General features: G+C 34.0%; 3 protein-coding genes across 3 annotated transcripts; 1 reads left to right on the top strand and 2 right to left on the bottom strand.

The window, feature by feature from the left end:
- Positions 1-4: 4 nt before the first annotated feature.
- LOC137806020 (chaperone protein dnaJ C76, chloroplastic) lies at positions 5-3,713 on the bottom strand. The gene is made up of 4 exons (XM_068605896.1): positions 3,151-3,713; positions 1,776-2,032; positions 914-1,085; positions 5-776 (listed from the first exon to the last, which is right to left on the bottom strand). The coding sequence occupies exons 1-4, from the start codon at positions 3,643-3,645 to the stop codon at positions 165-167; spliced, it is 1,536 nt and encodes a 511-aa protein (XP_068461997.1). The 5' UTR covers positions 3,646-3,713; the 3' UTR covers positions 5-164.
- Positions 3,714-4,574: 861 nt separating this feature from the next.
- On the top strand, positions 4,575-6,503 carry LOC137806019 (nicotinamidase 2-like). The gene is made up of 2 exons (XM_068605895.1): positions 4,575-4,989; positions 6,000-6,503. The coding sequence occupies exons 1-2, from the start codon at positions 4,655-4,657 to the stop codon at positions 6,259-6,261; spliced, it is 597 nt and encodes a 198-aa protein (XP_068461996.1). The 5' UTR covers positions 4,575-4,654; the 3' UTR covers positions 6,262-6,503.
- A 1,438-nt stretch (positions 6,504-7,941) lies between these two features.
- On the bottom strand, positions 7,942-14,976 carry LOC137806018 (uncharacterized). Its single transcript, XM_068605894.1, has 9 exons — positions 14,393-14,976; positions 13,435-13,940; positions 12,420-12,622; positions 12,140-12,307; positions 10,890-11,204; positions 9,870-10,019; positions 9,631-9,780; positions 9,347-9,547; positions 7,942-9,180 (listed from the first exon to the last, which is right to left on the bottom strand). The coding sequence occupies exons 1-9, from the start codon at positions 14,775-14,777 to the stop codon at positions 8,328-8,330; spliced, it is 2,931 nt and encodes a 976-aa protein (XP_068461995.1). The 5' UTR covers positions 14,778-14,976; the 3' UTR covers positions 7,942-8,327.
- Between the last annotated feature and the right edge of the window lie 100 nt (positions 14,977-15,076).

Below are 15,076 nucleotides of genomic sequence, written 5' to 3'. Positions count from 1 at the left end.
AAACTGAGAGTGGAAATGATAAAATATGAAATTCTTAATGGAGAAGTTGTTATACATAATCTACTGTGATTCATGAGTAATTTTATATACCTTACACTTTATTACTTGTATCTATATCTTTGCTACTAAACTTCAAACTTTAAAGCACCTAATTTGTACTAGTTCTATCTATTTTTATTTCCAATTAAGGCCAGAAGTTCTGTAATTGCCATTCCAATTATATACCATGTAGCTGCTGCCAGCATGCACTGCAACCAAGAGCTATTAACAATATCCAGAGCAAGAGAACCACCCACATGTTCTTGCAACTCATGTGTTGACCCAACTGTGTGTTGTACTTGAACTGTAACCAGTGCAGTCAATGCAGTAACCATTGGTAGTCCCCATCTAATAGGGCTATTTTGATTCTCATATAGTTCATGATCACTTTCCTTTGTGTTTTTCTGTCCTTTTGTAGTAATTGAAGGCTTCTCAGGTGTTGGAGTAGTTGTGGTTGATGAAGGAAGAACATGAGTTGAAGGAGTCCAATAATCCTCTGGATGAATGCAATTTAATGGGGCTTGATGTTTGGTTCTTGTGCTTTCTCTGACTTTCTTCCTTGCAGCTGCATCTCTGAGCTTCCCCATATCAGGTTCAGGCAATTTATATACAACTCTTGTCATGCTTTTTTCAGATTTTGATGAGCTGCTACCAGGGGATTGCCAGTATAACCAATTGGAAATTGATCTTATTGCTTGAATTGCTGACATTCTTGATTCTTTTTGGAGGTTTGTTTCCTGTGAGAAATGCAGTCTAGTTAATGCATGAAGTGGAGAATGAATATTGAGTAAGGAATGCAAGCATGGAAGTTTTAGCACAATGAAGACAATTTTGTTATGTTCATTCTTGCTTCCCCATTGCATTTCAAGCTAACCTTAGAAGACTTAGAAGCTTTTTCCTGAAATCTACTCTGAAACTTCTCCACATCTACAAATATGTTAGCAACACGAGCACCTGCTGTGTGAGCTGCTCCTACTCTTACGTTGCCTCGTGGTTGCTTGGACATCAAGAACTCCAAAGCTGCAAGGTTGGACCTCTCAACAACCCTAGTTTGTTCAAAAGCAGAAGAATCATAAGTAAAATGGAAAAGGGAGAATCATGATTTAAAAACTCCTGACCAAAATACTTTTCATATTAGTGTTTAAGTTTAAAATTCTAGACATCAGTAACATAAGCCCAAATTCTAGTACAAACCATCAACTAATTTGCTAACCCCTCTTCTAATCACTCATTTTGGAACAAGGATTGTCTCTCAATCCTATGATGTTCTTTGCAACTCAACAAACAAAGTCACTAGAAACACTTTAGTGCTTCTACTAATTAGTTTAGAAGTATCAAAATTGCAGGAGAGAACTGAAAAGGGGCCTTCCATTGCCAGAGTAGAAGTGATGACATTAACAACAAAACAAAACAACAAAAGTCTTTTCCTACTAACTGATATTGACTACATGAATTCACCACAGTGATGATGCTAGTTTCATCACACAGTCACAACATTAAATGAGGAGAAGATTACTATTAAGATAGTGTGCCTGAAAGTGTGCAACAATTTACCACAAAATATGGCTCTACCACCCTATTCTAAGTATCAAGAACATTGTACAATGTAAATCACAACAAGTAAGGTATTTGACAAGAAACAATTAAGAAAAACTCATGATTCTCATCTTGGTCCTCTGATTTCCAGTGATTCCCAAAATATGAAGCCAAATATAGAATGTTATATGCAGACTTACGAAATGCAATTGACAGGACAAGATTCTATTGCCGCATCAATTTTTTGTGGGGAATCAGCCCACTGAGCAACAACCCTTGCTCTTCCATAAACTGATTCAACAGCAAAAGTCTTTTCAGCTAACAGTGCACATTTTAGGCAGCCAACACATTTGATCTCATCAACAAATATTGCCCTCTGCTCACTTTCTGACCCACGCCAAACTGAGTATATGGGTCTGCCAGTGAACCCTTTGAATTCTGAACTCTTTGCTTGCTCCTGCACCACATGAACACTTTCTTGCATAAACAACCAACTCAAACAAATTGAAACACTATCCAAAAACATGGATCCACTGAAACATTCTCCCAGTTCAGAAGCAAAATTTCATGATTATCTGTTTTTCTTTGTCCCATTAAGCAAGCAGTGAATCCATCTCATGACCCAAAGGCTATTTTGTAATCAAAGACTAGAAAATGCACTGAGCCCAAATTTGTGGTGCTTAAAGACTAATCAAACACTTCAAAGGAAAAAACACCAGACAAAATGAGTCAAATTTCTGGTGTAAGTTAAGATCAACCAACAACCTTAAGAGTTTAATTTCTTTGGACTTAAACTATTAATCAATCAAAATTACGACTTCTATGATAATTGTTGTAAAAATCAACAAGCACCTTAGCTTTTTCAAAAGATCACCTCTATATTGTCTATAAACACTACAAACTTAAGAGAAGCTGACATTCTGAAACTTTTACAAGTTAAAGGCTCTCATTAGAAGAACTGCTCCTAAAACTTTCTTAGACAAACTGAAATGAAAATGAACTGAGATTTTATTAATTTCACACACACAAAATAAGAGTACAACAAATGTATTCATAGGCACTGCCACCACTTGACATTATTTAGCTAATATAAGCTGATGTACAGACAGAACTAGCTGACTGTTATAAAAGACTGACAGCTGAACAAACTTATTTATACTATAACAAAAACTTGAATTGGATAGAAGAAAAAAGCAATTAGTCAAAGCACCACAAGTGATGAGTTGAAAGGCACATCACAACATGAGATTAATAAAGAAAGGTTTGGTTCTGTTGAATGTCCTCAAGAAGAGGGCCTAGAATTTGAGGGAATTGAAGCTAGTTTGAAATTTCGACATGACAATTTGTGAATCCAAACCTGGACTCAATTGTACAAGATGGATCAACTTGATTTATTGACACAATATATTAATCTCAACAAAATTGTTGTTATTTGAGGTATAGTCTAGCTGAGATAAGATGTCAAGTTATAGTGATGTATAATATTTTTATAAAAAAAAACGATATAGCTAAATTTGTATAGATAAGCAAGATATAGCAAAAAGCAAGTCTTAGGAGATGTAGAAGAGAAAAAACCTTATCATAGGCAAAGCGTGCATTTGGGTCAGAGAGAATGGCATAAGCTTCATTAAGTATGATGGCCATGTCATGACCAGCAGGGCCAGCAATATCAGGGTGGCAACGCTTCTGCAGAGACCGATATGCCCCTTTCACCTCTGACTGATCACACGAGCTGTCTATGCCCAGAAGCTCATACAAGTCAAAGTCTATCACAGAAGATGATGATGATGATGATGCCTTGCATGTGAGGGTGGAGGTGGATGCATTAGACTTGGAGAAAGACTTGTTCTGGAGGCTTGAAGGTTGAAATCCCAGTGGCTTTTTGATGATGTGGGAAGGAAGACATAGAGATGCAGATGAAGCAGTGGCCATGTTCATGTTCATGTTGATGTTGGTGTTGATGGAAGAATGAGTATAAGAAGAACAAGGTAAGGAAAGAGGATAAGACATCATCGTATCATATGGTACAGTTTCAAACCTTTGCTTCTGCCATATAACAACATGGCCCATCACAACCAACCATGCAAGATATTTTGCCTTCTCAAGTAACTTTTTCTTGAAAAGGATGCAAGATATGTTTGAACATGAGTTAGATATTTTAAGATTTCATTTTCTAAAATTCTCTTACCATTATCTCACTTAACATACTTTATTTTTAAATTAATTTTAATATTGTTTTAAAATATCAAGAGTTAAAAGTGATTCTTGTTATTATAGTATATGATTAATGGATTAGGGTTTGGATATTTTCAAGTCTCATATAAATTTAAATATTTTTAATTGTATTTTTATCAAAAAAAAAAACTTATTGACTACTTTTATATATTTTTAACTTGAATGTGTTAGAAAATATAATATTTTGTTATTAATATAAAAAAAACAAATATTTTTATTATTATTTGAACTTGCAAATTGACTCCCACTCATATTGCAGTAACGAACTTCAGACACTTCTCTTAAATGTAGAAAAATGTTCAATTCAAACAGTATTGGTTAGATTTATGACAATTTTAATACAGTTCTAACACAATTTTAAAAATATGTATTTTCTAAAAATTCAAATTTTATTTTATAAATTGTTATTATGATTATAAAAATAAGAAACAAATCATCGTGAATCAGTCATGAAAAACATATTTTTACTCTAAAAAATAATCTAAAACATACTTGTTAACATAAATCTTTATTATCAATTTATATAATTCATAATTATATAATATATAAATTTGTATCTTTGTGTCTTACATTTTAAAAATTTTACGTGTTCGTATGTTATATCAGTATCGGTGTCTGTAGCAATCATTGTCGCCTAATACTTTTGCGGTTTTTAGAAATAAAAAAGTAGTGTTTTATTTTTAATTTAATATTTATTAGTTCAATCATAGAAGAAGGATGAATTTTATTTAAAAAAAAAGTTGAAACTTAGAGAAATTTAATATAAAAATGTGAATTTTAAAAAACCATTTTCAAACTAAGAAGAGATTGGAACTTTGTTCATTGTCTCTCGAAAGAGGAAAAAATGACATCTTCTGAGAAACCCTACACGAAATACGAGACGAGAAGGCGAAACCCAAATCCAAAATCATGTGTTCTCTTAGTCATCGACGTGCAAAACCACTTTTCCTCCATCGCCACCCCAATTATTTCTAACCTCAACACCACCATTAGCCTCTGCCGACGCGCCTCCATCCCCGTCATCTTCACGCGCCACTGCCACAAGCCCGGCGAGCACCGCAACATGCTGGAGGAGTGGTGGCCCGGCGACCTCATAATGGACGGCGCGTGGGAGTCCCATCTCATGGAGGGTTTGGAGAGAGAGGAAGGGGATGTGGTGGTGGAAAAGAACACCTACAGGTACCCATCCATCTCAATTTATCTTATAATTTTTATTAGTTTATTCTAATTAATCCATTAAATATCTAATAAAAAAGTTAATTACTTTTTTTAATTTTTTTTTCCTTTTAACTTTATTCTCTTATAAATAAGTTTAATGTCTAATTATATTTTAAGTAAATAATGAATAATAAGCTTTTTTTTTTGTTTTAGTAAGTATTTTAAAAAGATTATCTTTATTTAATTTGTTTAAGTGAAAATAAGGTTTGGACATGTTTCTTAAATGATATCCGTGGTGTCACAAGATAGATCTTCCAAAGAACAGGCTTAAATGATATCCGTGGTATCACGAGATAGATCTTTCAAAGAACATGGCTTAAATGATATCTGTGGTATCACGAGATAGATCTTCCAAAGAACAGGGCTTTTTTCGAATAAGCCAATTCATTTGGGACCCCGCGGATCCACTCTTTTTCCTATTCAAATATCAGCCTTTTGTCTCTGTGTTTTCACATCGACAATTCTTTACAGATGAAGAGATGTCAAGGGAACTTCTTACTTCCCAAACAGATCTTCCTACATCTATATATAAACACTGATTTATCAAGAATACGCAAGAAAAGCATTTTGAATTGTTGATTCATTGCCAGTATTGGACACACGTATTGATCATCGACACAGATAATCGACACGGATACAATTTCTGATAATTGTAGGACTGACCACCGACACTAATACAATTTCTAATAATTATAGTACTGTTAAAAAATTATTTATTAAAATATAATTTTAAAATTTTAAAATACATAATATTTATTAAAAACTTAAATTTATTGACCACCTACACTAATACAATTTCTGATAATTGTAGTACTGTTAAAAAAATATTTGTTAAAATATAATTTTAAAAATTAAAAATACATAATTTTTTAAAAACTTAAATTTATTATGTAAATTTTTATTATAATTTACATGTATTTGTTACATAGGTTATGGTTTAGATAAATTATTTATTGAAACACGCACTACAGTGGTTTTAGGAAGACAAGATTGGAGGAAAGGCTGGTGGAGATGGGGGTGGAGGAGGTGATAGTGGCGGGGGTTATGACCAACCTGTGCTGTGAGACGACGGCGCGTGAGGCGTTTGTTAGAGGATTTAGGGTTTTCTTCTCTGCAGATGCTACTGCTACCTCAAGCGTGGACTTGCATGATGCTACTCTTAACAACTTGGCTTATGGCTTTGCTTACTTACTTGATTGTGACAGACTTAAACAAGCTCTTTCTGTCAATTAAATTAGTTTAGTTTACAGAATTTCGTACTCACCTCTTGAATAATGTACATCTTAAATAATAAATAATAATGTGTCTCTTAAATAATGTACATGTGTCGAATATTGGACTTTCATATATAACTATAATTTAAATTAAATAATTTGCAGCAATAATGAATTGTGATAATGTAACATGATTGTGTTTGGATTTGGATATAATCTCAGAAATTTGATAAAGTTTAATGAATGTAACATTATAGTTCACTTTGAAGTTCTATCATCAAATTATGTTACCTAACTTCGAGATATTCAGAGATTCGGATGTAAAATATTTGGAGAAAACTATTTATAATGTAAATAATACGGAATAGGTAATAAATTAAAAATATAAACTTATCTTTAAATATTTTAATCTAATCCAGAAGTTTATAATTTTAAATTAATTCATGAGTTAATTTTCTCATTCTTTACTTATATATTAATATATTTTACTAACTTAGCGTCAAAAAAATCTTTTTTTACTAAGTATTTTTCAACAACCTAATAACTATTTTTTTAGGATTTATCTCAACTTTCTTAAATTTTTCTTAGTCTATTTGATGATTCATGTTTAGCTTATTTTATATTATTTTACAGCAAAAAATTACAGTATAATAATCATAATGTAAAAAAGTTTTATGCTAAGAGAAAAACTTAATTGGCTACTATATAACACAACTTTTAACTTTAAATAGTAATTTTGTAACACTACTATTTTGGTTTTTGTGATTTTTTTTTTCATTAAACATATATTGTAACATTTTACAAATATTTTCTAATTGCGTTGATGCCAATAAACACTGTTTAAATTCAAACATTACGTTAAAATTACTTTTCCAATTCCAACCTAAACACACGTTTCTATCTAAATGTGTTCTACTAATGTTAAAATCACTTTTTCAAATTAAGGAAAAACATGTTTCAATTAATAAAAATTGTGAACGTGTTTGTAAATTCTGAAGTTTATTTTACATTTTTTTTTATCAATACTTGCAAAATTTTCAGAGCTTTCTTTAATAGGAACTGCTTTCAGTTCCATACAAGGAATTGCTTGAACCTCCACCAATGAATTTCTAAAATTCCAAATTTGTTATTGAAAAACACATTCTTAAAAAAGAAATCTGTAATAGATCTTTTGCTTTCCAAAAGTAAAACTCCAGAGTAGAATTGAAAAACTAAAATCACATTCCATAATACAATTAATATGTTTCAGAAAACAAAATCCTTATGGAAAAGGGATTCAAGAAGACAAAAATCTGGAAACATATCTTCAAAAGGCTATTGCAGAAAGTTTTTCTGGAAAGCCTAATCCAGAAAAGTGTTATGAAAACCTAAATATAGAAATATATTCCAGAATACCAAATCGCATCAGGGATAGAGTGCAGGTTCAAAATCATTGAGTTCAGGAAGCAATTCCAATATATAGACACCTGAGAGGAAATATTTTGTTCCAAACTTTTCTCCAATAAGAATCTTCAATATTAATAATCCCTTAATTGACTTTATAATACCAACTCTACTACATGTTCTTTTATTGATAAAACAAAACAATTATAGAACCATGAATACACAAACAATTAACAGCATAAACCTAAAAAAAGAAAGAGAAAGTTAGATATATAAATTTAAAAATTGGAAAAGTAAAAGTTCATACCAGTATCGGTTTTTAAACAAACTAGTCAGCAAATCAACTAATCTAATTCACTGTCTTTCCAATACTATTCACTTTTACAACAGATCAAAATCAATCCAAAATTTGAACATTTTACAGTTGATGCTAGAGAGAATAGAACAAAATATAAAATAAGAGAAGAGACTCTGGCAGTAAGTCAATTTACAAAATACGCCAGGCAGAAAATCTGTACACAGGCCCAAAACTAAGCGAACACGAAACTCACTACTTAAATTCATGATCATGATAGAGTGGGCTTTAAGTTACTCAAACACTTTTGTATATAGATTAGCCACTACCTAATTTCATTTGGCACAACTTTTAGTCAAAAGTCTTCTATTCATATCTAGAATTGGGAAACAAGAAAGTTTACCTGCCTACAAAAATCTACTGGGACGTTTTCGCTCCCTCCTTGGCCTGTTTTGCACGGGGGAAGTAGAAAGCTCATCATCCTTTTCTTCCACGATGGTATCCATTGGTTTAGCAACACAACCACGTAAAACAGTCTCCATCTCTTCAACATGCTTTGACATTGACAGTTCACTGTTATCAGATATGATGGTTGGCTTGCTTGCACAATGTTCTTCATTTAGTAATACAGATCCGGTTTTCAATTTGGAAGAGCATACGTCGGGTCCTTTAGCAGGTTGACACTCTTTCTTTATAAAGGATGCAAGGGTCATATCATCGTCATCGTCATTAGTCAAAGTATTGGTATCCTCTGGGTTTCTATCAAAAGCACTATTCGGCTGTACAAACAAATTTAGACTTCCAACAGTATCATATGACTGAGACAAGCCGCTTTGATAATCGGATGGGTTTTGACTTTCAACCTGCTCAGGCACATCAGTAATCCTAGAGGAGAAGGAAGTCTGACTCAAATTTTTGGTAAATCTAGATAATATCTCATTTGATTTGTTGCGTATAAAACATGAAAGGGTTATGTTGTCTGAATATTGATTTTCAGAATTCACAATACAGGTAGACTGGTTTTCTGGACCCTCAATGCAAGTCTTGACCTTGTCACTACAAGATATATCCACTAGTTCCTGGGTACAATTTCGACTGCTTTTTGCATGTATTTTGGACCTGTTCTTCTTGGGAAGATTGCTGCATGAAGAGACTGGGTAGAAATCATCATCACTATATACTTCTGTATCTTGTACTTCTTTGGTACAACGTCGAATTCTTTTTGCACGTTTCTTAGAGCTTGTTTTCTTGGGAACATTGCTGCAACGAATGAGAATTAGAAAACAAAGGTATACCCAAACCAATATTCAATTTCAAACGTTATATGGCCAGCATATTATACTGAAATAATAATCCTAACAATGCTGGCATCACAAGTGTAAAATGTTAAGAAACAAGGAGAAAATAAAAGGGTAAAGGGGAGTACCTTGACTTGCGCTTCTTGGGAAGATTTGAAGCACCAATATCAGATTTCGAAGCTAACGCAGGTAAAGGAATAAAGTCATTAAGTGTAATGGTTGGCCGTTCAGATTCTCGATCAACGAAGTTACTTCCAATAATAGACCTTTGCTTCTTTCTTGCTTCTTGAAGCAAAGGAACTTGTTCAGGACATAACACCTTCCATCTCCTGTTCAATGAAAAGAATACATCTAAGATTGTAGAAATTGAAGATTTTAGATTTTCATCATTGAAGTTAATCTGAACTCATACTTTCGGCACTGAGAATCAGTACGGGGAGGCACTTCTTCAGCAATCTTAGACCAACAATATCCATGCTTGGCAATTGCAGCTTCTAATCTTAAATCCTCTTCCTCAGTCCATCCACCCCATTTCAAAGAAGGATCCAGACTATTGAGGTATCTATCATAAGAATGTTCAAGAACTTTAGCAAGAACCTAAGACCATAAGAAAATTACGTCACCAAATTTTTTAAACAAAATGCATATTACCTGTCCCTACACTGAGATTGGATCCGGCCAGGAACATATTTAGCTATTTGATTCCATTTCCGTCCAAAAAGCATGACTGCTACTGTTAAGCGTATATCCTCCTCTTCTGTAAAGCTCCCTTTCTTCTCAGGACAAAGGGATTTTTTCCATCTGCACCAGCAGACAAAATGCAGCCACCAATAAATTCTGGTTCTCCAATACTCAATGTTAATGCATTAAAGCAGACTTAATTGCATATACTTAACCTTTTAATATCAATGACCATATTTTCTTGAAACAGTGTCATTTCATTTTCAATAATATGTTTCTTTGTTTTAACATAAAGCAACCTAGTAAGAGAAAGAAAGGAAATAAAGAAACAGAGTCTTGAACTATTCTGAAAGCATATATTCTTGTTTTCCTGTCAAGAAGATATTAAAGCAAATCACTTTGCAAATTTCGACAGGGTTTGTGAGAAACAAGGTCCAAAACTAACACACTTCTTCAAAGGTTAAATATAGGAGGATGCCATTATTTGCATTTCTATATAATTCAAATTCCAGAAATACATAAAATATCACCATTCTAAATATATAACCGGGTTTTCTCTCCCTCCCAGTTGAAACAGGGTTGTTGCAACCAAGCACTGACTAAAACAAGGTAGGGTATTATTGTTTTGTGTCACTAAACAAATGGCCGATAACCTCACCCTATAGAAGAATAAATACTCCTTTTTCAACCTTCTGCTTTTCAACAATACTATGTAAACAAAAAAGCTATAATGGTTTCAAACTATACTGAGCTGAAATAAAATTATAGAATTTGACAAACACCACAAGTCATCAAGGCCACATAATAACAGCTTAAAAGAAGATGATTCCAAAGCATCAGTATCAGCAAACTGTGAACTACGCATAAAATGTACCTTGTTATCTAATGTAGGGTGAAAGGGTACTGTCAAACATTATTAGATTTCAGATAATGGGCTTGCATGCAAAATTAAATTACAAATATAGAACAAAATTTAAATAGCTAACAAACCTATTTGAGCACTGGGTTCCTGTTCGCCGTTCTAAAACAGAAGCCACGTACTGCCAATTGCCATCACCAAAATATGTCACGGCAGAACAGAGTTGACCGTCTTCTTCCTCAGTCCATTCACTATTTAGCATGGAAGGATTTAAGCTCCTTTGGAATCGTGACAAGCATTGAAATGGAGTCCTGCTTGTGCCCAATGATGCAGCTATTTCGAACCAGTTCCTGATTCCTGTATCTTGGACAATAAGTAAAAGGGACTTGTCCTCTTCCTTAGTCCATGCACCTTGGTTGATCAAAGGATCTTCATAATTCAACCACCTGTGGTTGCAAACCATTAAAAAATATAGTGAATCAAAAGTATGGAATCCAACCATTCATATATACAGAAATTATTCTATGGTCTACATAACAGACATCTGTGATGACAACCACCACAGACATATTAAGCACCACCATATTAAAATCATTTCATGTACAACCCCACCTACATGATGTGTTGATCTTGAACTCCTACTGAAATCCAAAAAAGGTAAACTGTCTCTGATGGTGGTGATAGTCATAGATGTCTGCAATGTAGTGGAAAAATGTTCTTTATGGAAAGGCAATAAACATGAAAGAATAGTCAAAAGAACTGTATGGACAAGACTAAGAATACAGAACAGGTTATAATTAAGCAGCTGATCAAATCTACCATGCAATTAAGAGAGAAGTTGATCATCCCCCCAATGATAGACTATTATTGATAGAGCATTTTAATACCCAACCTAAAGAAACAAATTCTATACAGGAACTACGTTATTTCATCACAAGTTGACCCTATTTAAAGAGATTGTGATTTGTCAATTTATTGTCAATCTGAACCTCACATGAAATCCACCAAAACATTACTCTACTACATCTATAATACTACCGTAATCTATTCTTTCATCTACTTCATTCAAGATCAATGTTAGCACCTCTTATATCATTATGTGCATTAAAATAAAAAGCAGTATCAATGTAGCTTCCATAAACAAATATGAAGCATGAGCATAGAGCAATAATAGTAACAAACACTTTATCATAAGCAAGAACCATCTTTTCATGCATACAAACACACAAAAGAAAACTTCACCACTTAGTTAATATGTATTTTGATTAAAATTCAGCAGCAGTTAACCAATATCACAAATAAAAAATACTATCATATCAAAGATCATTTTTTCATGCACACAAAACACAAACAAAAAATTGTCTGATTACAAACTATATACCTTGATTCACATTCAGCACCAGTATGGCCACCAACATACATGGAAGCTAACAGATCCCAATTAACTTTAGGTAAAAATTTTCTAATCCTCTCTGGTGTGACTTCAAGATCTTTAACAGATGAAATTATACTATCCATGTCATCTGCCTCTCCAAGCAAGCCCTCTGAACTGTAAAGGAGGTACATCAAGGGGAAATTCAAAACACAACAGGGGAAGGGTCACATTGGTCCAGTAGCAGTTAGTGATTCAGTTATATAGGACAAAACAGAATTGATATTACCTAGTTCTATCAATTGAAAGTGAGAGTTGGAGCACCATTTCTTGGAACTGTTGCTTAATTCCCTTCAAAAGATTTTCCCTTTCTACCTTGGACCATTTTTTCCGATCCAATGAAAGTGGAAATCTTTCCAATACCCTCCTATAATTAGCAACATGAGAATTTTCTTCTGGGCCATAACACATTGCAGGTACCTTTTTTCGTTTCTGCCAGGAAAAAGTTAAATAAAGGATTACTGATATTAAAATTAATCAGTGACAATCAAGACACTGACAATAATAAGGTGACGAATGATATGCTACCAATCACTAAATAGATAACAACTAAATTACTGTGCAAGACTGCCAAGCAATAGATTCAAACCCCTCAATCATTTCCCCAAATCAGGCATAATACCAGAATGAAATAACATTGTAAATTTCAGACTTCTATTCAAAGGATGTAAAGAGAAAAACTATAGATCTCTTGAAAAATAATAAAGCACCAATGCTGTACCCATATCCGATACCAATGCACATATTTTACTCCAATATGTGTATACAAGGAGTATCCTTTGAAATCTTTTATATTTTTTAAATTTAATTAAATTTGAGAAATGGCTCCAATATTTTGGAAAGTCCCACGTCAACTGCCATGGATCACATGGTTCAACAAGCATCTGTGGAGATGTATTGAAAAAGCTCTGCATTGTGCCTATACTTACTAGGATGTAGTCCCTATACCTGTTGGGCAACTTCACTTAATGTCTATTAGCTTTAGCTTAAAGAGCTATAGTATCTAGACTTTCATAGGAGAGAACCTTTTCTCTCCATACCTATTTCATATTACCACTCAAACTCATTAAACTGTATCAAACAGATAGCATCTATAGTACTCATAATTAAAAAATTAAGTTTCAAGTGAAAGAGAATCTTAAACAGTATCCATCCAGGGATACACACACACATATATATATATGATGTACCATTATTTCACAATGAAATAGTACAAATAATTCAGACTTCAGCACACAACTAACCTTAGATTTCTTTGGAGCGGAAGACTTTTTTGCAGAGATTAATTGAACACGTGGATCTTTTTTCAGTGATAACACATTCCCTGTTCTTCTAGAGCATGAAGCCTGGAAGTCCTTAAGAATTTTAATTCTATTCCTTATCTTTTTGTTTTCCTCAATTTTAGCCTCAAGCTCAATCAACTTACCTCTAAGAAATCTCTGCAAATCCCTATTTTTCTTAATGGCATCAATAAAACACTGAACAACAGGAGGACAGCTCAATCTTTTCTGAGGTAATCTGGATGACTCCCAGGCATCGGGTTCAGAACTCTCAACAAAATCACTAAGCTGCTTTTCTATGTTTTCAATCAACTCCTCTGTGGCAGCCTCATTAGGGTCTTGAGAAACAGGACATAATTCACTACCACCTGATTCGTTATGGATTGAGCCATTAGCAATGTCACCCTCACAGTCCATGCTGGAGGCATGATCCCCCTCAACCAACACTTTCCTTCCACCTTCACGCAAACCTGATATTGTTACCATGCCAAGTTTTTGTTACAAAAATTAAACAACAAAAGCTAAAGCAGAACTGGCAACAAGACAACCAGGAGAATATATAAACATTATTAAAACCCCAAGTCCCACTCCCAAATTGACTAGAAATATTATATCACTATTAGGGAAAACTGAGGTCCAGCATTGCCTAGAAACTAGAAATAGTGTCTGATAAGAGCTTATAAAGCTTAATACAAGGGTTTTGTACAATGAGTTAAGTTAGGCCCATAATCCAAGAAACATGAATCCAGCTAAACTATGTAACAAAACCGAATTCAATGATGAGAGATTCTGTATGGAGAATTAGTTATTATAAATATTGCATTAATTTGGAATCTTTCTCTCATTGGAATCCCACAAAAACTACTACCCAAGTTCGGAATCAAAACTCAACAGCAAGAACGCACAGAGAAAGCTCAAATACCTTCGTTGTAGTCGCCAAACCTTTTCATGATGGCGCGCACCGTCTCGAGGTCATCCACGTCATCGTCATCCTCAGACAAGGCCGCCGGCGCAAGCGGCGGAAGAACGGACAGAGGCTGGTAGAGGCTCTGCACTCTTTTGAGACATTCCAGGTCGTCCTGGTCGTCAGAGTCCGAGTCGGTGGCAACCGAAACAATGGCGGTGCTAGCGTCAATGTTCGGGTCCTCCGACGGAACACCGTCTTCGGCGGCGGAATAATCGTCGGCGCCTGGGACAACAATCCTGCAGGCTCGGGATAGCGCTGCCATATCCTCCTTGAAGCCGTCGTCGTCATCATCATCATCGGTGGAGGAGAGATTGTCGAAATCGTCGACGCGAGGAGTCATTAGATTGGGATTTTTCTGAATTTCACCAAAGCTTCTTCCGAATTTCACCAAAGCTTCTTCTGAATTTCACTCTGAATTTGAATTTAACTCTGAATTTTTTGGATTTCACGCAAGGGTTCTTATGAATTTCACGCGCCACTTATTGAGTCAGACCAAAGAGCTACCTTATTGAATACCACTGTCTAAGTGACTTCTCTTTACTTTTGTTTCTTTTTTTTTATCTTTTACTATTTATAATTTTATCTTTTATCTTTTATTTTAATTATAATTAAATTAAATTTTATGTATATAGTCATATA

This window comes from Phaseolus vulgaris, chromosome 3 (genome assembly GCF_000499845.2).
Source record: "Phaseolus vulgaris cultivar G19833 chromosome 3, P. vulgaris v2.0, whole genome shotgun sequence".
NCBI lineage: Eukaryota > Viridiplantae > Streptophyta > Magnoliopsida > Fabales > Fabaceae > Phaseolus > Phaseolus vulgaris.
Note: the sequence above shows the minus strand (reverse complement) of the source record. Positions and strands in the feature narration are given on the sequence as shown.

Excerpts from the sequence above, each read along its gene's own strand:
- LOC137806020 (XM_068605896.1), bottom strand. The coding sequence starts at position 3,645 with ATGGGCCATGTTGTTATATGGCAGAAGCAAAGGTTTGAAACTGTACCA. Across the intron at positions 1,086-1,775 it reads TGTCCTGTCAATTGCATTTC|GGTTGTTGAGAGGTCCAACC; the intron begins GTAAGTCTGCAT and ends TGAACAAACTAG. Across the intron at positions 777-913 it reads AAGCTTCTAAGTCTTCTAAG|GAAACAAACCTCCAAAAAGA; the intron begins GTTAGCTTGAAA and ends CATTTCTCACAG.
- LOC137806019 (XM_068605895.1), top strand. The coding sequence starts at position 4,655 with ATGACATCTTCTGAGAAACCCTACACGAAATACGAGACGAGAAGGCGA. Across the intron at positions 4,990-5,999 it reads GTGGAAAAGAACACCTACAG|TGGTTTTAGGAAGACAAGAT; the intron begins GTACCCATCCAT and ends CACGCACTACAG.
- LOC137806018 (XM_068605894.1), bottom strand. The coding sequence starts at position 14,777 with ATGACTCCTCGCGTCGACGATTTCGACAATCTCTCCTCCACCGATGAT. Across the intron at positions 12,623-13,434 it reads CCGCTCCAAAGAAATCTAAG|AAACGAAAAAAGGTACCTGC; the intron begins GTTAGTTGTGTG and ends TTTTCCTGGCAG. Across the intron at positions 10,020-10,889 it reads GGAACCCAGTGCTCAAATAG|ATGGAAAAAATCCCTTTGTC; the intron begins GTTTGTTAGCTA and ends CTGCTGGTGCAG.